This window comes from Anopheles coustani, chromosome 2 (assembly GCF_943734705.1).
Source record: "Anopheles coustani chromosome 2, idAnoCousDA_361_x.2, whole genome shotgun sequence".
Taxonomy (NCBI): Eukaryota; Metazoa; Arthropoda; class Insecta; order Diptera; family Culicidae; genus Anopheles; species Anopheles coustani.
The window spans coordinates 67,198,157-67,221,632 of record NC_071289.1 but is presented as its reverse complement, the minus strand read 5'-3'; the positions used below and the strand labels follow the sequence as shown (position 1 = coordinate 67,221,632).

The 23,476-nt window shown below is 42.8% G+C and overlaps 1 protein-coding gene across 2 annotated transcripts in view; it reads right to left on the bottom strand.

The window, feature by feature from the left end:
* The window catches only part of LOC131261990 (protein dead ringer), a 95,796-nt gene extending 76,610 nt beyond the window's left edge, over nt 1-19,186 (bottom strand). For both annotated transcript variants that reach the window (XM_058263877.1, XM_058263878.1), the window contains exons 1-4: nt 18,509-19,186; nt 1,875-2,032; nt 1,313-1,803; nt 640-740 (exon numbers count right to left, since the gene is read on the bottom strand). In XM_058263877.1, the coding sequence (XP_058119860.1) occupies nt 640-740; nt 1,313-1,803; nt 1,875-2,032; nt 18,509-18,577 (819 nt within the window). In that variant the 5' untranslated portion in view covers nt 18,578-19,186. The remainder of the gene's footprint in view (nt 1-639; nt 741-1,312; nt 1,804-1,874; nt 2,033-18,508) is intronic.
* Nucleotides 19,187-23,476: the final 4,290 nt, after the last annotated feature.

Genomic DNA, 23,476 nt, shown 5'->3' with positions numbered 1-23,476 from the left:
TAAATCGAATGTGCACAGTTATCCTCGATGTAAATAAAAATAGTTTAAAAGAAATATTGAACTTTGAAAACTTAAATTTTCTTTGTACGACCCTAAGAAACATCACCCTCAGAAATCGGTAAATTAACAACAACTGACATACATGCCGCTTCCGTTTGTGGTTGTGGTTGGCAAGCGTACTCCCCCATTGCATCCCCCGACCAAACGATCAAACGTTCGGGACTTTGTGTGTGTTTATCGTTGCCTTTAATAGTTAATTAAAATTGTAAACATCATGAATGATTGTAACCATAAATATTGATGCTGTGAGTGCATCGCCAACCGCTCTGGCAGCCGGACTGCGCGCCAACGGTTGTGCTCGCGGAAGCGCAATCCGCATCGGAGGCAATAAATAAAGTGCAAAATAGACGCGCGAGCCGATGGTGCGGACGTTTTGCTCGGCTCGCTATAAAATTGCACACTTTTGATTGCAAAATTATGACCGTCGAGATGGTTGGCAGGGAAATTACGGAACGCTTTTCCATCCGTGGAGTGTGTTTGTGTGTTCGTGGGGCAAGCGACGCCATCATGCAGATGCTTCTTGCACCGGTTGTGTGCCTGCCCGAGTGAAATGCTACGATGGCACGATGGCTGACTTACCTGGCGTACTTGTTTGAACTGCTCCTCGAAGCTCCAGCCGTTGTTTTGCTGCGACGAGTTCGACGTTTCGCTGGAGGTTGACGAATTGGAACCGGGATTGCCTGCGGGAAGTAAAAGTTGGAAAGCGCAACACATGCGGTTAATATGGGTTTTATAGCGGCATTGGCTCGAATGGAAAGAAATATATTGGGGGTTTTGCTTAGGAAAATTAAATTAAGTAAATGTCGATTAAATTTAGTACTAGTCTTAAAGTCAATTAATGCACTATATATTAATTAAAATTTTACCCATATTGATAACATTTTTGAAAAGTTCTTTAAGATTTCGCTTTTTAAAAACGAAATAAGAGAAAAGCAAATAGTACGTAACAGGCTATTTTATATTCTCCGGCACAAAATGTTGAACAGGGTATAAAAGTTTAGTTTTTTTCTGGATCTACAATAACAATATTATGTAAAGAACTAACAGCATAAATGAAGATGCTCATAGCAAAGATAACAATGGAATACGTTGTATAAAAGTAAAAAACAGACGAATAAAAAACAATAGAAACATTGAAAAAAATGTTTTTGCGAAATGAAAAACAATTCCAGGACTTTTAAGGAACTGTGTGTAAATAAAATATGAAGTAATGAGGGAAAAGATTGATAAAAATAATAACGTTTACACTTACCATCCTTGCTGATCGGAGCGTTTGGCAGTGTGAACGAAAAGTTCCCACCATTTTGTGATCCAGATTGTGTCTGCGAGTTACCACCTCCACCCCCGGTCGGTTCCCTGTTGGTCATGGACCCACCAGAACTGCCTCCACCACTGCCCGTTCGCGTGTCCTCCCTTCCGGAGCTAAACAGCCCTAGGCCTGCTCCGGAACCGTTCATGTTGGCCGCTAGCGCCTGCCCGAACGGCGATGAGGCCGCGTGGAGGGCGGCAAAGTCGGCCGCCATCTGTTCCCCCATCAGGGCGCCCACCTTCATGTCGCGCACCTGCATCTTCAGCTTCTCCAGCACGTCCCCCGCGTGGTGGCCCGCGGCAAGCCCGGACGCCAGCCCCGACAGACCCGGCACGTTCATGTTGAGCGCCGTCAGGTTGCCGAGCACGCCGAGCGGGTGGTTGGCGCCGAACTGAGCCGCCGCTGCCGCTGCCGCCGCCGCCGCCGTTGCTTGGCTGTCAAATACACACATTGGGGGTTGGGAAATTAATACGATCTTAATTGGACACACACGGGACACCCTCACCTTAGCTCGGAGTGGTGGTCTGGACTTCTGCCAAACTCCATGCCGGATGTCATCTTCGCGTCGGACGGCGGACGATTCACATTAACGCCCTCGTCGCTCGACTCCCCGTCCCGGCCCGGGTCCGTTTCGTGGTCGGAGTGTTCGTCGGCGATGTTGGACTGTGGCGAGAGAGGAAAAGAACCTTGTCACTTGGGTCGATCGAAATTGTTTAAGCTTGGAATATTATATAAAATGATTTAAAAAGTGAACAAGCAATATGGGTAAACTCAATCTTATTTGAAACAACTAACATTACAACTTTTTGGTAAAAGAGATCCATAAATAACCTATAAAATGTTGTGCACGAGCGAAACCAAGCGAGATATAAGACATGAAATAATTAATCATCAAGTGGCTGCAACATGCCCGAATCTTAAGATGAAAAATCGTAGAATAAGATGGGGATGAAATACAGTAAAACGATCATCCCGGTAGGTGACTTCGATACGCCGCGTTGCATTCACCGTCCATCGGCCAAACGCTGCCATGACACGGCAACTGTCGCGAGAAGATTAACCGACACGTCCATATATTTAACACTCGTTTGATACATTGTCGTCGAGACGACGCGGATAGGACTCTACCTCTAGACCCGTCCAAGTGCTTCTCTGCTTGGTGGAACGTGTCTCAAATCTCGTGCGATAGTCAGGCCGGTCAAAGCTAGGGACCAGCCCCCTGTGGTTTCGATCGAACTCTCGTAGAATTCAACGATCATCCTAGGAGCGGCTTTACGGAAATAAAATACAGTAGCGTTGGGAACATTTTTATTGCCACTTTTATAAGCCAGTGGATTTTGGTTGATATTAAACTGTCAAATTAATGAAATTGATGTAATTTTTACTCCCACCATCGCATGTGTTTTTTTTTATCCTCCGCTCGATTCGAACTTCATCCGTATCCACTCCATCGACTAGGCGAGGGATTAAAGAGTAGGCAATTGAGTAGCGAGTGGGGAAAGAAAAATCCGTACAGAAGCGCAGGCGGAGAAATTCGTTTCGTCTTAACGATTAACACTTAACGTACGACCCGGCAAAGGTCCGACCCGCCGTTTCGGGGAAAGGCGCCAACAGAAGGAGCACCGAGGGGAGGAATTTGTCACCACAGACCACTCGGGGGGAGGGAAAATATCAACAACATGTTTGGGGTCACGAAAATGGGAGGGGTTGTGATGTTGTGAATAAATATAAAAATCTCATTCCACTCACGGGGTTATGTCAGCAATGGTAGGGGTTAGAACGGATGTTATAGCACATTAATTTGCACGAAAATGTGTTGTTGTACCGGAATGCCGATGGGTTTCCCTGGCCTTGCGAGAATCATGGGAATTTAATTGATTAATTTATTGACCGAGGTGAAATGTTGCGATGACAGAGCGATCGTGCAATGGTCGTGTTTTATCAGCCGGCTGTGAAGAGAACCACAAACATGTTCATCAAACACACCGAGTGGGTTTTTTATTACCATTTCATTAGGCAATATCAAAAATAGGATAAGAACATTTGGTTCTTTACAACGATCTGTCACCGCTGGTAATGATTTATGTTTCACACCACCACGATTATTTTAAAGAAAAGGAAATAAAAACCAATCGAAAAAATAAGTAAAAAGCAGGTCATTTTAACAAGCAACAGTACATCCAAAAAAACTTTCATTCGGGAATAAGCTCATAAAAATATTTGTAGGAAATGTGTTGGGATTCCCCTCCCTTCAGGCAAACAGTCGATCGATGATCGATAGGGCAAACATAATCTATTTCACACACTTTTTCAAAGGAACCTCTACTTCGGCAAACAGCGTATCCGAAGCATCCGGCGAAGCTAGTGGCGCATAAATTAAACACACATCCGCGGAGTGCCGGACCGGACACGGGTGCGGCCCCGGATAGCCTCGAATCCGAGACAAGTTTCATTTCATCGCATACCGGTTACTTTCCTCCTTCGCTTTGTTTTTATGTGTGTGTGTGTTTTTTTTGCCTTGTTTTGTTCCTGACACGCCTTATCGACCCTGACTCATCTCACCCGTTCGTTTTTTTTGCCGACGGAAACGGCGGGACAAAATGGAGACACATTGTATTTATTGATCCAACACAGAGCGACATTTTTACATTCCGATCCGAGTCCGGCCGGCGCTACGAAGCGTTTCAATCGGCCTGACGCGCCAGTCTGTTTGACGGAATTCGAAAGTCCTCTTCCGGAGGGGGCAACCAGTGCGCGTGCTGGCGGAAGTGAAGTAATAAAAGTTTAACCCGCGGCCTTCTGTTGTGCCGCGAGCGATACATCGATATTGAGTCGGCAGCACAAGATCAGGATCAATCCCCGATGGCGTTTCGTGGGGAATAATCATGGAGTGTAAAGTTTGTCCCGCACGTCAACCATCTTGAGAAGCTCCCTTCGGTTAGGTCACGATGGAAAATTTTACCGCAAAGGCACATCGATCCGGCGCCGTTAAAGTGACGTTTTTTTCCATAAAATTTAAATACGAAAAGGCATATCGATCCCATTCGTACGTATGGAACAAAGGGATCGCAGTGTTCGTCGGGGTGACTTCCTCGTCGTTCAGTACAAGAGTGCCTCAAGCTGTTCCATTCAGTCCGAGTTTATTTTCATTGTACGGTTTTATTTTAGAAAAAAAAAAATCAGAGACGTTGTAATGAAATTCTTTTCTTAAGCAAATAAAGCTCCTCGGACGACCGTTGGGTTGGGGAAGCATAATTTGCTTTGATTTTGTGGTTGTCTTCTTACGTCTACGCTCAGTTTTTAACACTTCTGCATCATCCGGGATTTTTATCTTCATTTTTTTTTCCCTCCCATACACATCGCGTTTCATCACTTTTTTGTACTTCATTTAAACCCTTTTTTCTGAACGTCTTCGTCGAATCAACCCACGCCCCGCGTTTGCATCTCCCGTGACCGGCACCGGACGTCAAAGGAAAGGAAACAGGAAATTTGAAAATCAACACTGGCCGCGCACTGGGTCCGTGATGGAATACGACAATCTTGCCAACTGGAGAAAAACGATCCCAAACGATGCCAAGAAAACACGGTGTGAGGGGAGAGTTTGTCGCACGATCGGTTTTTTCCTCTCTTTGAATTGATTCTTTTTTTTCCTGTCTGAAAATAAAGACCAATTGTGGACCTGACAAACTATAGCGATCCCAGTCGAGATCATTAAATTAACACACCACACAATATGAAACCCCGCGCCAGGGAGACGATCCGTTGTTTGGTAGCCATACCCTTTAAGAAGTAACTCCCAGAAGGAGAGAGAAACGAATAAAAAAAACCCACAACTCCACCTAAAACGGTGTCCGATCAAGAATTCGCTCAAACCGGGGATGTGGAATTGGTTTAGGAGGGAAAAGGAGGCCAGGGTGTTTTTCGATGGACACATCACGAAAAGGATTGACCAGCTTTACATCAACAGTACAGCACCGAAATGTAATGTAAATATTGGCCGATGAGGATCGGGTCGGGCAACAAGTGTTCGGCGTACGTTCGACGTCGTCGGGTGGAATCGAGTGTAAAAGATTCAACAAAAATATGATCCCGGCCGATCCCCCTAGCGAGGAGTGGCCGGTATGGTTTTTTGGCTCTCTATTGGCCGAGCTACTTATGAGGTTGCTTGTTTAAATTGTTCGAAATTCCATCTTTCCAGATTGGTAAAGTAAAGTGTTGCAAGATAAGTAGAGTTTTTGTTTATGGTTCAAACTAATTTAGGGCATAAATTGGTTTATTGCATTGCTTTGCGGAATGGCATACCATTGGCAATAGGGATACAGGTTATCAATTTTAAGCAAGGGTTAAATTATCATTGAATGTTTTAGTTCAGAAGTTTAATTCTCTTTATTAATCTATTTATTTGTTGATGTTGATACGTACATAGAGTCAAATTCGATTCAAAAACTAAATATTTTGATGTAGTTTTATCTAGTTATATTTTGTCTATGTATTTATCCAGTTTCAATCGTCTTACAAATAGTTAAATTAAACTTTTTAAATTACTGAAGAGTTAGCTCTATTAACATATTCCGAACGCCGATTTGGTACATCACTGATCACCACGTTCAACCATCTTTCAAACCAAGCGAACAGCAAGCCGGACATCTTCACCCATGCGGAGGTCATCCTCACTACTCTCCTTTCTTACAATAATTAAACACATTCGTCCCATTCCATCCTGTTGACACATTCAATTTGACTATTGACATATCAAGCGAGAGAAGTGGATAATTAATAAAAATGCGCGCCAGCAAGACAACATCCTTCATCGTCGGCGATGGTGGTCTATGGTGTTATGTTTTACCTGTCCGTGTTTCGTGCCTCGTTTTCCCTCCCATTCCGTGGGCTTCGGATGGCCAAGAAGCAAGCGACGCCTCCAGCGGGGTGTGGAACACCGATGGAAGGACAGATCCGACTCGTCTGAAGGTGATCAGTTTGGCTCCCGCTTGCTTTATTAGTGTTCGGCGCGCGAAAGTGCATTTAATGTGGACTCACTGGTCCGCGACCACTGGGAGCCCTCCAGTCGGTGAGGGATGGCTTGCCTGGTGGTCCCCTTGAATCTCTTTCTCTATTCCTTCCCCCATTCATGTTCGGTTTATTACGTGCGATATAAAGCTTTATAGTTCAACCGTACCGTCCAGGGGTACGTGTCTTACAATCTCCGGACGGCTAGAAGTCAAACAGAACGAAAAATGTAAAAAACCGGCCCCGGGAGAATCGAACATCCGACGAAATGGTGGATTGAAATATCTCTTTCCAAACAAGTCGAAGATCGAAAGCGAAGGGACCCCGGGACCTTTTAATATCAACGTGTGACTTCGGGGCAACGCTTTTCCGGCTGCAACCGGACGATCGCGGATGAGGCGTGCTCACGGGCCGATAAATACATTCGTAAAGGGTAAGATCAATATTTGCTCGCTTATTCACGCACCGGGCGCGTTTCTTTTTAGCCGGCCATCGGTCTCCGACCGGTCCTGGCCAGCCGGCCATCCTTGATCGACGACGCCGAGATGCACGCTGATGAAGACGATGATCGGGATAATGTGGAAGAATTTTATCCCGATCGTTCCGTAGGTCGCGGCAGAAGTGACCGATGGGGCGATGGGCTCGTCTAGCATTAATGCAAACATCAAAACACATACACGCAACCCCCTTCGTGAGACACAATGCCAGTCGGTTCGATGCGATGCTGGCGAGTGATTTGCTAAAAGAATTCTCGACATCTCGTCGTCGTCGTCGAGTGAGCGGCAAAGGTTGCTCATGTTCGTGCATGCAGCACTTGCTAATGAACGATAATTACGAGTTGTCTATAGAGGAGCACTTTTTTTTAGTTCTCCCTTTACCACTTTATTTGCATAGCCTTACCCCTCGCAGTCCCATAGCGTTCTCGGAGGGCAAACTGCTCGGAGCTTGTTAGAAAAATTAATCCAGCACGAAGAATGGGGAACTGCGGTGGTAACGTTATAGCATATTTTATTCCCAAGTGTGATGCAGCAAAGTGCATTCGGTACCAGCGAAACAGTTGCAGCAATACATAATACAAAGTGTTACAAACTTATTCGGACCGTTTTATGAGCTACACTGCTTTGTAGTCAAGGCGTGGGAGAATGAAGAGTTGAAGCAATGTATCTGAAGTCATTCAATGGGAAGGTCTTCGGAAACTTCGTTTGAAAACAAAATCCTTCAACTATGACAATCTTTATAGCCACAAATCAACGCCTCTATGCTAAACTTTTAGATTTAAAAAAACCATTAAACATTCTCTTCCTTGAACTGCGGTTACTGAAACTTATTTGTGTTTCTAAACCAGCCAAAACCAGTATCAATTTTATTTATTTCTTGTGACTTGACCTACCCAAATCAGGGTCCTTAAATAAACAAGCCTTTATAATTTAATAAACAGATATCACTTACGCCCAATCTCGTTAGGGGTTTGTCGCGACCAAACAAGGGAACACGAGTGGACTCCGGTCGATCCGAGGACCACGATGCGGGCTCATGTTTGCCAATTGACCCATCTCATCCCTCAATCGCCCCTTCGATTCGATCGGATATGGGTGACATTACCGATTCCAATTTCCCAATTAACCGCAAACCAAAGGAGTCACCAGCAGTGGACGTTTTCGTTTGGTGATCGTATCGTTGGGTTATAATCCGATCGCACGAAAAGATCCGGGTCAACGCAAAGGGAGACCTTGAGCGAAATGGGACAACTAGTTTGGGAAACGAGTCAACGAGGAGGTTGAAGCTGTTAAATCACTGTCGATTCATAGGTCAATCAAAAGTTCAACCCTCAACCCATACAATTTCGTTTTCGGGAATCGATTGGAGGCGCAAGCGACTTGTCTTTCTAGAACTCCCAGCGGGATTTGGTAGGGCGTGAAATGTGGAACCCGATACAAGAACTATTTTTCCACGCCCGTCCTTACCGTTAATAAAGTGTCTCCTTTTCTGATCCACCTACGCCTGTATGTGAGCTGCCACTTTCCGTTCGTAAGCCCTCGTGCGGGCAGTATTTCTCGAATTCCGGGCAACTTAATTAAAGGGCACAGCAACCCCGGGAGCGGGAGGACGGGTACGGGCAACATTATGACATTATGATTTATGTATCGATCTACTTTATAACCGACCGACCCGAGGACACCCAGTATGTTCCGGTGGGTAAAATAAGTAAACAAAACAAAAGCCGCACCGAGACTCGGGTGTGTGAAATTGAATCCTTCAAATCCTTCCGACGAGCCCGGCCGATGATGGAACGGGGCAACATTATGATATCATTCCCGTGCATTCCCGGTGCGACGGTGTTCCGCTTTTCTAGCTACAGCATTTATTGCGAAGCGGCATCGAACATCGTTTTCTTGGCGATGGCTTTGCGTGGCTTCCCTCCGGCGAAGGAAGCCCTCCGTAGGCGACGTCTTCGGGGCATGACACACACCTGCCGACGACGTACTTGCAAGACGTTCGCTTCGGGCACCACGCGTTGATAGCGATATAAATTGTGGTGAATATAAACGGCAGTAGAAATTCGATATTACAGACGGATTTTAATTTAAATGGAACACACGCTCGCCGGTGTGCATCGGCGGTGGAGAAATGGTCCGAGGTAAGCACATTACTGGTCGAAAACGTGCCCTTCGTTGGTTCGATTTACGTCCCGATTCTTTAGCTTTGAAATACCAAGAAAAATGTTGAGACGACAGGACGTTTTACAGAAGGAATATTGAATGGTATGTGGAAAAAATATACGTGGACAGTGACTGTTTACAACTTTTGCTAATCAGTTTGTGTTGATGTGTTGATAAACATGTTTTACACGGTTTTACTCATCTTTTATTCATTTATTTTACATGGTTTTATTCATCGATTACACATTTTAATATCTGACTGAAATAACAATAAGGAGCAATTTGAACAACTAGTTATTGAATAGTATAAGGGTCTGTCGAAGTTTAGACACGATAACATAAATTCATTATTTTGCAACATAATCTTATCGTTGGTAATTTTATGAATTCAACATTTGAAAGCATATAAAAAGCGTTGTAAGTTGTTGCTTAGGAAGTACTTATTTGGTATGTTCCAGAAAGGAATTAATTAAAAAGCTATTCGAACAATATCCAAGGGCCATCTCACCAACAGATCGATCCGTCATTTGCAGTCATTTATTAGAGGCTTCTTTTGAAACGTGTCCGTACATCTACAATCTCAAGTAAGCCAGTTTATCGAGCTATTGTAGCGCGGGTGTACATAATAATTCGCTACATGCTTGCACCGGCCCTACATAGTTACAGGTTGTTACGTAAATAAACCGTTCTGAGTGGCCTCGATGCGTAGTACAGCACCACAAACACACACACACCCACTCTACACACAAAATCAATAATCCCCACAAATGCGCCCCAAACGGTGGAAAGCAAGTGTGGAAACACGCAGAAAAAGAATCGATTTAAATTAACGTAAATTGCGCGAAAAATTGACCGTCCGCCCAAAACGCTCTTCCTTCTTTCTCCGGCGATTTTGGCTTTTTGCTGAGCGGCCAGCAACTGTTGGGTTGCGTTTGCGATGGCGAGCATTAGGCACGGTTCGTCGGAGTGCGTTTCCGGAGTTCGTCAACGGGCCAATTAAATGCGGCTCAGGGCGAGTTGATAAGGGTTTAAAATTGTTTCGTGGAAAAAGGAATAAGTTTTACGTGGTTCGGTATTGAACAAACATTTACCAAAGGTGTTGATTTGAAGATAATTTTTATCTGACTTTTTTCTTTTGCGCATCATAATCCAAAAAGTTGTATGTAGAATAAATTCAATATTCTCAACAAAACAAAAACACATTTGTAAATTATTTCAGAGTTATCAGCAAAAAGCAAAGTTTTACTTTTTTAGCTTATCTTGTGTTACATCGTTCGCTTGAAAACCCTTACCCTACGGAAACCGCTGTGCATGTGTGTGATTAAACGAATGCAATTAAAATCCCCCACCGAATGCATCAATGTGCAATGGCGACCTCGCACCTTCAGAATGCAAAAAAAAAACCTTTCCGGCACATACATACATACACGCACATATAGTCGATAAGATACACGAGATTGTAGCTGGCAAAGAAGGATGGTGAATTCATCTGTCTTTTTTCTTTCCTTTTACATAATTTAAAAAATACCAACGCATTATCATACATCGCTCGGTTCCGTAGAGGGTCTGATAAAATTACCTCTGCTCGGTCGTGTGGACCCCAACGTGTCGATTGTATTTGTGTGTGTGTGGATGTGTGTATGTGGAAGGGGGATGCATTCATAACCATCTACTGCAACCGTACGTCTTATCCCTGGCCCACAACGATTGCAACAACGATGACGATGATGACGGTTGGGACGTCCGAGTCGTCCACTCAACCGTTGCTGGGGTGTAAAATTGCAATAAAGCTTAAGTGGTATGTACGGCTTACATATCTCCACCTCGCTGACGACACTCTATCGTCTCTTTATCTACCTCCCCGTTTTTAGTTTTTTTTTTCATCTCTCTGTTCGCCACTCGTTGATAAACGCCACGCCTATTTGTAATTTAATTTTTATTACCAACCCTTCGCTTTGGTGGTTATCGCGGCGGTCAGGAAGGACTCGGCTCTGTGTGAGTGCGTGGAAAATGGATGAGAGAGGAGGGAAAAAGGGAGGCCGTGTTCATGAAGAATGCATTTCCAACGACCGATTTACGATTCACGTACACGACACTGCATGCACCGTCTAATTTTGCCTCGGATGCGAACGATCGCCCTTTGCTTTTGAGGTTAACTCTAGTGCCCTTAAAGCTTCCAAAGGAGGGATAAATGCGCAATTCAATGCCATTGAGAAACCAATAGTTTAAACTGATATCGAATAAAAGTCAACAACGCTTGCCAACGTTTGTTCAAATCATTCAAATCTTTAATGCCTCCATCTTGCCACCCGAAGCGATAGCACTTAGTTTTTTGATTTCCCTTCCCATTTCCGGTCGTTGCGGGAAGCATCTTGTGACCATTTTGTGCTGCCTTCAGCCTGTGCTGACTTCGCTCACCCCGATCGTACTTACTTTTGCCCCCGAAGGAAGCGAACCTCATCGGAAAGGTGCCGGTTTGCGATCGTAAACACGGCATTACGAGGAAGAGAACAATTACAGGCCGTTGGCTTTTTGCAGTATTAATTTTCATTTGGCAATTTTTCCCTCCCGGCCGCACTCGCGAACTCCTGTTGCGTGCTCGAGAATACCGGGAGGCCGTTAAAAAATTCTACAATTATGAATTAATATTTGCCATCGTTAAAAAATTACTAAAGCAGAGTACACGCTTCCATTCGCTGCGTGTCAATTTTATGATGCACAAAGATTTGCTGCGGCAGGAAAATCGAATGAACCCGACTAAAGCCACCATAGTTTATAATTATGGACAATTTGATTTGTTTTTTAAAGTTTGATAATTAGAAACAATCAACATCAACTTCTGGATTTTTTCTTAAATTAGACAAGTGACATGAGTCAAAGCACAAATATTACAAGAATAAGCTAAATGTATGCCAATTTAAGTGCATCCATTCCTGCCAGCTTTTTCCCGAAAACCTTGTTTTCCCACCAATGTAGCTACACACCACCACTGAACAGGCTATAATTCCTCCATCAACCAGCAAAGCATCCCCAAAATCTATTAGCAATCGATCACCCACTCGTGGTTACCTTTTGGGTCGATCTCCCACCATTGCTTGCGTCTTCCATCGATGTTCAACCACCAGCGTTAAGTGGCCGTTAATACGGAGGGCAACAATAGGGCCCGGAGATCGACAAATTACCAAAGGTCTGGTACTTGATGCCTACCAGTACCGGTTCCAAATCAACCGACAGTTGATGCACTGCCAAAAGGGATGAATTATCTTCGTGACGCAACATGGCTCACCACATAAACCACTGAATGATCGTCTCACCTACGAACGCCCCCTTCCCTGAAACATATTCGAACCTAATGTGAAGTCGAAAAACCACAAAATTGGTCACCATCACCTTCGCCGGAGCGCCAACATGAACGGGGCTCAATAGTTAACATTTAACATCACTTAATGCCAAACCCCTCTTCGATCGGGATAAGGGGGTAAGCCATGCCGTGGGAGCTAGAGAGACAACGACAGCTTGAATCAAAGGTGAAAAACAGGGAAAACATTCGTTTGAAGTTCCAATCATACTCAAAAGCTTTATCCGCAAGGCAATTTAAGTGATTTTTATTTTAACTTTCGACTGACGATTATTTTCACTCATTTGCATAAACAGCTAAAGTTTAGTATCGTGATAAGCTTCAGCATTAAATGGCTATTTATTACCGTAAAAGTACCGTTCGGACACTCTGAACAATACAATTTATCTATTTCAATTAAAAGTAAATTTAAAAATTTCTTGCAAGATACCTCAGTAATCCTGTAACTACCTACTCCAAGCAATGTTTCTAATAAAAGAAAAAAAGGACCGGTTTAAACAACATTCACAATACACAATAATCTATGATGTTTGCTACACTTGGCAGATTTTACACAAAAAGACCAACTTATTAAAAATAATATTTTGCACAAAAGCTATACAAACCAATGAATACAAAAGCTCGATAAAACAAAAAATATTGAAGTGTTTTTAAATAAGTTGATTACCTTGGAAAATGAAAAGAAATGTTCACCAACAAAAGTGTTTTGAGCAAATGCTAAATCTTACTGATAATAACTCAATAATTTTAATCAAAAAAGTTGTTTCAAAAAAGAGGATTGGCTTAAAGATTTATTATTAAAATGGTTGATGACTTTGCGATAGTAGGAATATTTCCTAATCATATCGTAGCAAAGATTAGTATTTCCAACTACCACTCTCTCAATAACTCATGTGCATGCTCTAGTTGAAAACGTCATCAGTCGCTTTCATTACTTCTTCTAGTTCACTCTAGAATAAAATGATCCACTGCAAGCACTATGAACCGATTACAGACAATTACTCACCGCCAGTCTTGGCGTTGCGTTTACTAAACCACCCTGCCTCTATTATCATCCTGCGCTATCATTCCGCGACATTCACCTGCAACTTCCCACTGCAATGCACTCATTTTTCGAGCTGACAGACAGTCACTGCTGCAACGATCCTTTTACCGGCTTGCATCACAAGTAGTCGGTGCCTGGGAAACAACGCAGATTTGTCACACGATCAATGGAAACAACCCTTTTCCACTGCAAAATACCGAAGCCCGTGCGTCTCGCAAAGTGGCCCATTTTGTTCGATTGTCCAACGATCTCGCCCGATTGTTGCCCGCCCGGAATGCCGGGGCTGTTCGGTGAGAAAATCGGACGCGTGTGAAACAAAACTGCCCCGCTGTGACACACCAAGGAAATGCCTTCTCTTCGGTTTGAAAAAAAAATCGATTGATCTGTGGTGGACAACTTTTCCGAGCTCCAAGGAATGCAAAGATCCTGCCTACCTCTTTTTTTTCTTGGAATGAACGAGAAAAAAAGGCCCACTTTGATTGTAGTTTGTTGGTAAACAGCTCGTTTTGCATCTGTCTGCAGTGGATGCCGTTTTTTCTACTTTTCACTTTCTTCATCTTTTTCTGTTTTTAATTTTTGGCATGACTCGAGCCGTCCGTGCGTGCGTGATTACGTGCGTGCGCACCTGTGTACGCACCTGAGCGAAGTTATACACTCTTTCCAATTTCAATTCCGACACCGGGCCGGTCGCAGCGAAGCCTCAGCTCCGTTTTCGAATATGTAACCGATCGATAATTACCAGCGCTCTTTCTCAAGGGTAATTACGAAGAAAAAAAGCAGGCTTTGCGTCCACTCCGCTCGCTCGCATACAGGGGTCTTTTGCTTGGACACTTTTTTGCTTCCTCCCCACTGCATCGATGATCGGTTTCCCTGAGATACGCTGATGACGGAATATTAATTCGGTCATATCATTTTTTGCCTCGCCTTTGCCAATTGCAGCTTCTGTTTCGATCTCCGGAGGTCACCGAAACCGGTGTAGGTTTGGGTTCGATAATTATCATCCTACCTTTCCACAGCTGTCGAATTCTGGCACCAGGTTGTACAAACTAACAATTTCAAATAGACCTACCGGTTGTGGAATGTAGTTTGCTGTAAGTTTTCTTACAATTAAATGTTTTTGTTATAAAATCTCCAACAAAACAGAAACAGTTCAAATCTCTTTTTTCATACTTCAGTTTTATTCAGCGACATAAAACTAAAAAAGAAAGCTTTGGTGTAAATTAACCTGCTTCACGAGCTGAATAGAAAAAAACCAACTATCGGAAATCCATCATCAATCAATCAATCCGTGCATCGATTTGTTGAAGAGCACAGAAAAAAACTACCGTAAAAAACCTTGTCCATCACACTCATCACAAAACATGTCAAGGAAGGTTTCTCTAAAATCAAGCAACAAAAAAGGGGAAAAATAATCAACCAACCAACCAAAGTGTCACACGACGAAGCGGCGATTTTCCCGTTGTCCCCCGGTCGAAATCGCCCTGCCGATGGCCGGCCGGGCATAAAATGATGCTAATTTCTCCCCGGCGTATCAATTAGCTACAATCACTTCCGTCTGGCTGCGCGAGTGAGCGATTAAGTTTAAACGGTTTGTCTTCGCCGAGACCTCGAGCCGAGTTGCAGTGGCGGGGATGTCATACTTTGGCGGACGCGAATTTGCACGGAAAGTCGCTGATGAAAACGGCTCACTGCAGAGGCAACAGGGGTAAGAGATGGTGCTGGATCGAGGGAAGTTGGGGCGGATTGCGAAACGTTTGCTAAGCCATCACTAACGGTATACACAATGTAGTGGGAAACGGCTGCTTCCCCTTTGGAAATTATGGCGATAGTAAGAAAAAAGCATGGAGAACGTTCACGGCAAACCTGGGTAGGTTTTCACTTCGGTACGCTTGAAATAGATATTTGCTTTATGCAACAACATGTTAGCAGAGGTTCCTATTTATCAGTAAGCTATTAAAGTGATTGCACCTTTTTAAGATCATCAAACCATCAAATGATCTTGCTGATGATGAAGATAAATGTGTTGAGTGTTTTGTTTCGTTTTTTTCATTTGTAAATTTCTTTCTCTGGCTCGGGCTAGCCAAATGATTGAAAAATCATGCATAATTGGTGTTTTCTGTCGGACTATTTGAGGTCTCTTAACAAAATTTGTAAAAAAAAATTTTTAAAATCAGATCGTAAAAGTGATTATATTTTAGTTTCTTTTCGTGTATAAAATGATATAATAAATAACTTCAATGTGTACGTGAGCTCAAGTGTATAGAATGACTTATCACTAAAATAGTCCAAACAATTCTATGGTAATATTGGCCCAAACAAAATGTTACAAAATGTATGAATTTGAGGTGTTTCTACTGCATTTTAAATGTTTTCTGCTTAGATTTGGATCTCATTTGTTCATGTTCAATTAAAAATATAAGAAGAGTTAAATGTTCGGTGTCTGAACATACATATCAATAGTTAGTTAAAGTGCTTTATTTTCAATATCAAATTAGAAAGAAAGAAAGAGAAGAGAGTAAAAAAGACACTGTTACAAAAAGGTATCGTAAGTTTATAGATACGACACCGTCCTATAAAGGAAAATGAAAAGAAAAAAGGTATCGTAGCTGAAAAAGTAATTTTCCACCAGAATAATAAAAAAGTAAATAAGGATTCATCTCATTTCACAGTAAATCTTTTTTGCCTTCCTTTTACGACAATTGTCACACCATCCATTCTCAGTTCCCAGGGCCGTCGTCTGGTGGCCGGGGAAAATGGGAAAAGGTTAAACATTTCCCACCAGCACCAACACCACTACTAGCACTCCGGCAAGGCAAGCAGTCGGGTGGGAATGTTAGACAACCTGTCGAAGCCGGAACGGTGGTTGTCTTATCAGTCAAGTGCACCCATCGTACGCTAAGTACTATTATTTTCCCTTTATTTTGCTCCGTGCCTCCCCCGTGCCATCCCTTACCAACACCACGGTCGCCTGACGGTGTTGAAAAAGCTGACGAAAAGGAGGGTATCGCCGGGCGGGAAAAGCGCTTACGTCGAGCATAACTAGCTGCCACAATCGGCGCAGCGCCTCCCTGCAATGATAATTGCCAGCTCACTCCGCAAACGCCGTCTCCGAACGCGATGTTGCTTCCGTCCGAAAGACGGGCGCCATTTGCTACCGCAAACCACTGCACCATGGCCGCAAATGGTTGTAATCATTTCGTTACCGCTGTTTTATTTTTTTCCCCCTCTTTTGCTTTATTGGTTACCTGCACTTAATTTGTATTAATTGCGGGATAATTGTTTTGAATTAATTACGGCGGATATTGTGTGTACACGTGGTACGTATGTATGTTTATTTACCCACAAACATACACACATATATTCAACACGAAGGGCCATGTGTGTTGCCACGCATCCAAGGATGCGTTGGATTTTCGATTCGAAGTAAATGGTTTCCAGCGTAGTCGTCGTCGTTGCGTTTTCCCTGGGTTTCCCTGCAGACGTTACTTTACTGCTTCACTTTATTTTTAAAGTTTTTCTCAAAAGGTTGGCCACACCTGTGAGTCTGTCTGTACGCGTGTTTTCTTGTCCTTTTCCCTCCGATCTGCACTACACGTGCACATACGATATCAAACGCCAAATGAAGTTTTCCTTCTTCTATTTCCCTTTTGCGCAAAGTTAAATTATCACTCCCTCCTGCTGTATAGGTGGTTCACATACAAATCATAATTATGCATAAAAGGCTACACTATTTTCCGTGCAACCCTGTCAAGAGAGTTTTTCCACCCACACCATGCCAGCAAACGAAAAAGCCTGCCCTTTCCAGGATCAAAAGTCTACATGAAAGAAGAAAACCAATGCGTGAACAAAAACGGAACCAAACGTAAGGCAATTGCGCTGAATGCAGCAGCAACTGCTTTGCGAAAAATGCAATTTGTAAACACCTTTGCTGGCTCCTCCCTATTCTCGCGGGCGTTTTCATTATATTTATTTTAAACTAATCCATTTCTTGCTCCCTTCGTATGCGAAACCGAAGCATTCGTCCTGTTTCGCAGCGTTGCACTTTAATTTTAGTTTTATGTCTCTGCTCGGAAACGATCATAAAACAGGCAGCCTTGACCAACGAGCTCGCAATCGGACAAGGATGGATAAGAACCTCCAATTCGTTCTATTCGGGTGTATCGATTCATCGATGCACTCCCAGGATGGAAACTATTCCCAGTAATTAAAATTTAAAACATTGAAACCGAAATGGAAGTAAAAAGAAAAACGAGAGGATCTCAAGTACGATCACCCGACGTATAGAAAGGAAATGGAGCATTAAAGGAAGGGTACCCCGGACCGTCCCCATTGAGAAACCCTTGATGGAACTGATGCTACCGGAAAGAAAAATAAGCAAGATAAATTTCTTACCCACAGCAACGGCAAGCTCTTTGGAAATCCCTCCATTCCCTGCCGATGGATCAATTACTTTGTTTCCGCAGCCGAGCGAACGGAACCGTTTGGCCACGGTTTGCAGACTCCGTGAAGATGATTAAAATAAAACGTTCAACCTCCCAGCCATGCCAATATTCGCGAACTTGTCGGCGTTTCGTAGAGGCGTTCGAAAAAACTTACCCTTATTAACGCTCGCCATATATTTAGCATACAAGCACAAGAGGCTCATGCATACTAATGGCAGTTAATCCGTGTTGTTTGTAATAAAAATCGGCCGGTTCATGGCATGACCGTTCGGTTGCGATTTTATGTAAGCAAACCACTGGTTAACCGATGCCGAAGGAGCTGAATGCTGAAGCGTGAAAATTTACTTAACAAACCGTTGGTTCGTGCAAAGTGTGTTTCAATGTGTGCCACTTACTAAATGGTTAAACAAAATTTTGTCATCACCAAGTTTACTGCATTTGGGATGGAAAAATGTTCTTTCTTTGTATATTTCAATACTCGCTTCAAATCAATCAGCAACTTTACCCTAACCAAAGATATCGAACAATCGATTTCTACATATAAACGGAGAAGAGAAGCTCTCCTAACCGTCATAGAAAGACGCAGGTATCTGCTTACTAGTTTTCTTTCCATGTTCGTCCACTTACCAAAGGTGAGTCGTCGCCCAGATCGGAGTCAGTGTCCCTCTCCGCCCGGCAATTGCCGCTTCCCGCCATGGCCGCGTACACCGGCGCGGGGTCCCGATTTTTGACCCGAATCTTGAAGCCGTCTAATGGTAAAAAAGTGGCCAAAGGGATGGAACAAGCAGCTCCGATTGGGACCGTAAGACACTTTGTGGCTTAAGTTTCTCCAACTTTGTCTACTTTTGATTCTTATCGTCACCAGAGTAGGATATTCGAACAAAGATCAAGTAAGGTTTAGTTTCACATAACACAAACACTAGTACGTACAAACACGCTATAATTCACACATAAACAATGGTCCATGGAATTGTTATATTAACTTCCTCCGATTAACAAAAGTACAACGGCTTTGGACGGGATGTAATTTTTAGTTAAAGGACAAATGCACAAGATACTATCTGATCGCCACGATTTCCACACAGCCTTTTAAAACTCACAAACACATGGACCCATCACGCTGTGGGTCGCACAGAGAAAGTAATCACTGCTCGAGGGTAATTTGAAAGGACATAAAAGTGGCAGCGATACGATGGCTTTTGCGATCGTTTATATAACGATCCGCTTCCTCTGGACCAATTAATTAGAGACAAAAATGACGCACCAAAAAGCAACAGTTCATGTTGATTGAGCTCGGTCGCACCACACTCGATATCACGCAAACGACTGACGGACGCTCAGCCCTCTAAGGCTAACGAAGGCTAATGAACGGCAAGGACACAAAAAAGTCACACACAGAAGTGGCGCTCATCGATTAAAAAGGTTGCGCAAGAGCAGACCGTAGCAAATGGATCGCCTTTCACATCGCTACTATGGTGACGATCGCATTAATATTAGTGTTACAAAAGCCAAAGCGCATATAAAATTGAGGATAAGCATAAAGTAAAAGCAAATAGTCCTTCGAAATGTTAGATATTTCAATCTTATTGAATATGATAAACTTGTTGTAGTTTTTATAGAGACACTTATAAAAGTACATAGTAACTTAACATTTGACAATCCTGATTTTTGCTATGTTTTTCTAAGGTAAAATACTCAGTATCTAATATATTTCCTATACCAAATGTTATATCCCCATCCATATGATGCTCCGAAAGCAAGAACAACATAAAAAATTGTCAAAGCCCAAAACCAATATTTTTTGAGGTTGCACTTTACTAGGATAGCCTGCCTCCTGTGTAAGTTTTTTTTCGGTTTCCATGATGAAAATGTAAAGGTGAAATAATATAAATACTGAACTTGATATAGTGGTTAACAAAAATATATAAAAATAAACGATGTTTCGAAAAAACTACGAAATGAAAGAAACGTTCACGTATAGACGGTCGATTTCCGGATATTTCCCTTTAAATTAGGTGAACTACAACAATAAAAGAAACAGAACACACAGTTGCAGGTCCAACCGGTTTTCCAGTTGTCTGAACAGTTCTACGAAAACGTCCTCGAAAAACGAACGATATCGTCCTCAGACCCACCGCATAGTTCACTATCCTGATCCCAGGAGACCACCCATAATGATAACGTTTGGTGAGCAAAAAATAAAATAAAGCCCAAAAACAAAATAAAGAAGGGCTCACGAATTGCGCGAGAACGATCGCCCCAAAAGGTGCGAACAATTTCCTCGGCTCGTGGGAAAATATATTGCGACGAAGAGGTAAAACAAAAGGGATGCTCGTAAAATTGTCACTGGCGAATGATGTCCCCAATTTTTTTCTGTTTTTTTTTTTTTGGTTTTTGCTTTGCGTAATTACACAACGTCTTCTGCTCCACATTTTATGTATCTTTTGGATTTCCCGACGTTCTGACCTCAAAACGAGACAAATCCTGATATACGGACGTTGAAAGCATTCAATGCCGACAAAAAGAAAACATTTTTTTCAAAAACGTTTCCAGTAATATCTGAACATTTTTGTTATTTTGCAACAGTTCTGACTTTTTAAAACAAGCAAGCAAGCATACTGACTATATGCTAAAACTAGTAAAACCATTTACAATCCACCTGTGCTAAGCGAGAAGTTTTCGGTCAGAGTCAGAAGTTTTTAAAAACTACATGTACATAGCCACGCATAGGAGATTTTTCTTAAAGTTGCTCACATTTAGGTAGGTTTAATCACAGAAAATTACAAAGTATAGATCATTAAAGTGTTCGATTTACCTTGAATGTCACTGACGGATGAATATTGGCTTAAAGTTGGGTTTTGCTATTAATTACGTATGTTCATGAACTTTCCCTCGCAGTTTTTAAGATCACTCCAATCAAAGATCACGTTTCAAAACAAATGTTGCAGTAACTTAGTCAAATTGACAATGAAATGGTCTTGGTTTGGAAATAATTCACTATTCACAGTACCTCTTAAGTGTTTCACAAACCTATCTGTTCACAAAAGTTCACTAGTTCATAAAAGTTGCTGTGGTCTATAGGTTCTTTTTCGAACTTTTTCTTAATTTTTTGTTGATCTGTTACTCGATCCGGTGTTCGTTCACCGTCACTCTCACTCTCAATGGTGGTTCTGAATGGTAGTTGCAGACGTAAAAAAAAATACAAACTCAACCTGACGCTAGACAGCTCGTGCCACAACAAGGTGCTGTTGGGACACTCGATGACACTTGGTAAACACACAACAATTCCCCCCACAGGCCCCGGTACCAACACCAGCGTCTTCTCTAACGGTTGTTTATACACTGTATTCTGATTAAAAATCCAAAATTTGTCGTCATGTTTTAGGTGCTTTTATTTTCCTCTCCTTCGTTTTACACTATTTCAAGAGATACAATTCCTGTTAATTTTCGGCACGTAACCATAAATAATTCAAATGTCCATTTTTCCTAAACCTGGGGCACAATACACTCGCTTGCCAACACTTTCCAAGATATCACAGAAAAGTCGATTTTCGAACAACACGGAGCAAACTTGTCGAAAAAAAAAATAACATACAGTGTTTACGCGTCAACGCTAAGCACTCGCACTAACTCGCCGGGAAACGATCCTGGCCCTCGCATCTACCAAACACGATCGGATGCTGGTGCTTCTACTATCGTGCCTGATGGAGAAGGAGCACGCGCGTGTGCATCGCACGTTGTTCAAACCGAAACATCAACTGACGGACAGTCGTGGAGTGGAAAATCCAGCACGGCGTCTGCGTGTTCGTGCAACCGCTGAAACAGGTTTTCCTGCTTTTTTCCTCCAAGCGCTCGGAAGAGCGGGGGTCGGCAAAAGGGACGGCTATCTGTGTTTGTTGACGGCGTCGGCGCGCCGAACCGGTATGCGAAATAATAGACATGCGGTGGCAAGGCACCGACACCATCATGGCCGATATGTCCTGTGAGGTCCTGAGGAACTTGTCTGGAGCCGCAATGTATATAGAGATTTTCCTGTTTTAGTAATATTCATTGTCATTTGATAATTAAGAAACAAAACACAAAATTTAAAATTAATTGGAAAGAATTTCCAAATTAACAAATCCAACTAAAAGTATACCACACATCATGAACGGTGAAGAATAAAAAAATAAATAGTAAAGTATGGAAAAAATTACTATTACTAACTATTATTTTTCATAATCCGCTTAATCTCTAATTTCACCCTGTTATACGGAACGTGTTAACAGCCACCCTGTTTAAAGGCGTTTTTTTACCGCATCTGATTCGTCGACAGCCCATCAGTGCTAGTGAGAAAAGGATCACTACAGCTTAGCGAAAGAGATAACGAATGTACCGGCGTGGCTCCGCCTTCCCCGTTGGAGGGAAAGAGAAGGGGAAGAACAAATCAAAAACAGTTTGACACCAATACACTAGCACAATCCATCACAATGGAATGACGATGGTTTTTCAAAAACGCGGGAAAATTTGGCAAATCGGGAAAATTGAGCAAGTCGGTAAAATTTTACAAGATCGTCCCTAAGTCGGACCGAAATTGTGTTTGAAATTAATTTTGGAAGCGACATTGAAATCAGTTTTGTTTTTACTAACTACGAAGCCATATAGGACATCACAATCACAAACCACGAACTTCTTATAAAATTAATTGTAATACACCCTGAATTTGAAACGCCCAATAATTGCCAGAAAAAGGAATGAAAGGGAAACACCCTTTTATTATTGCATGCACTTTGAAGGACTTGTTTGTCCAGGCATACTCTCCGTTTCCTCGCTTCAGCAGGAAAATGGCAATAATTATTTATAACACCCTCCCCCCTCGGACGATCACAAGCTCGATTTGGTGTGCATGCGCATAGACAGCAACATGCTTGTGAAATTACGACACAGGTTAGGTACAGATGTTTTTCTTTAGGGACTAACTTTTAATTTGTCGCATAATTTCTCAATCATTCAAAAGAATCAACATTGCAAGACGCAATTTTCCGAGAAGATGCATAACTGCAGCGCGGTGCGGTTCGATTTATCTCTCTCCACAGGACGAATGCAGGTCGAAGGGATTCAAGAAGCGGCAGAAAAAGATGCGAAAGAGAATCAAAGAATACGAAAAACATGTCGAGCTGCGAACAAGATGTTTGCCACATGTTAATTTTTCAGGCTGCTCAGCCTTTCCGCTCTTGGGTCGGGCTTTAATTCCGAGTTTGGCGTGCGCTTCCTCTCCTCATACTGCTTTTCCACTCGCCTTATAGAGCTCTAACGATTTTCCTTTGAAAAAAGAAGTCTGCAACGCCGCAGGGATCGATTTCCGCCTCGACAATCGCCCCTGTCCAGATGCCACAAGAATATATGCAAATACCCTTACCGTGCCCGTATCTATGCATGTGTTTTTACCATCGGATGCATTCCAAGCTTGAAGTGTCCCCAGGGACAAAGTTTACCAAGATTCGTTTCCGAAGAGCGGCGTCTTGCGAGTCTTATTACACACATCGGAATGGGAAGGCTAATTCTTGGACGATCACATTATGCGCTAACAGTGGGTGTCCGATAGATCCCAATGTC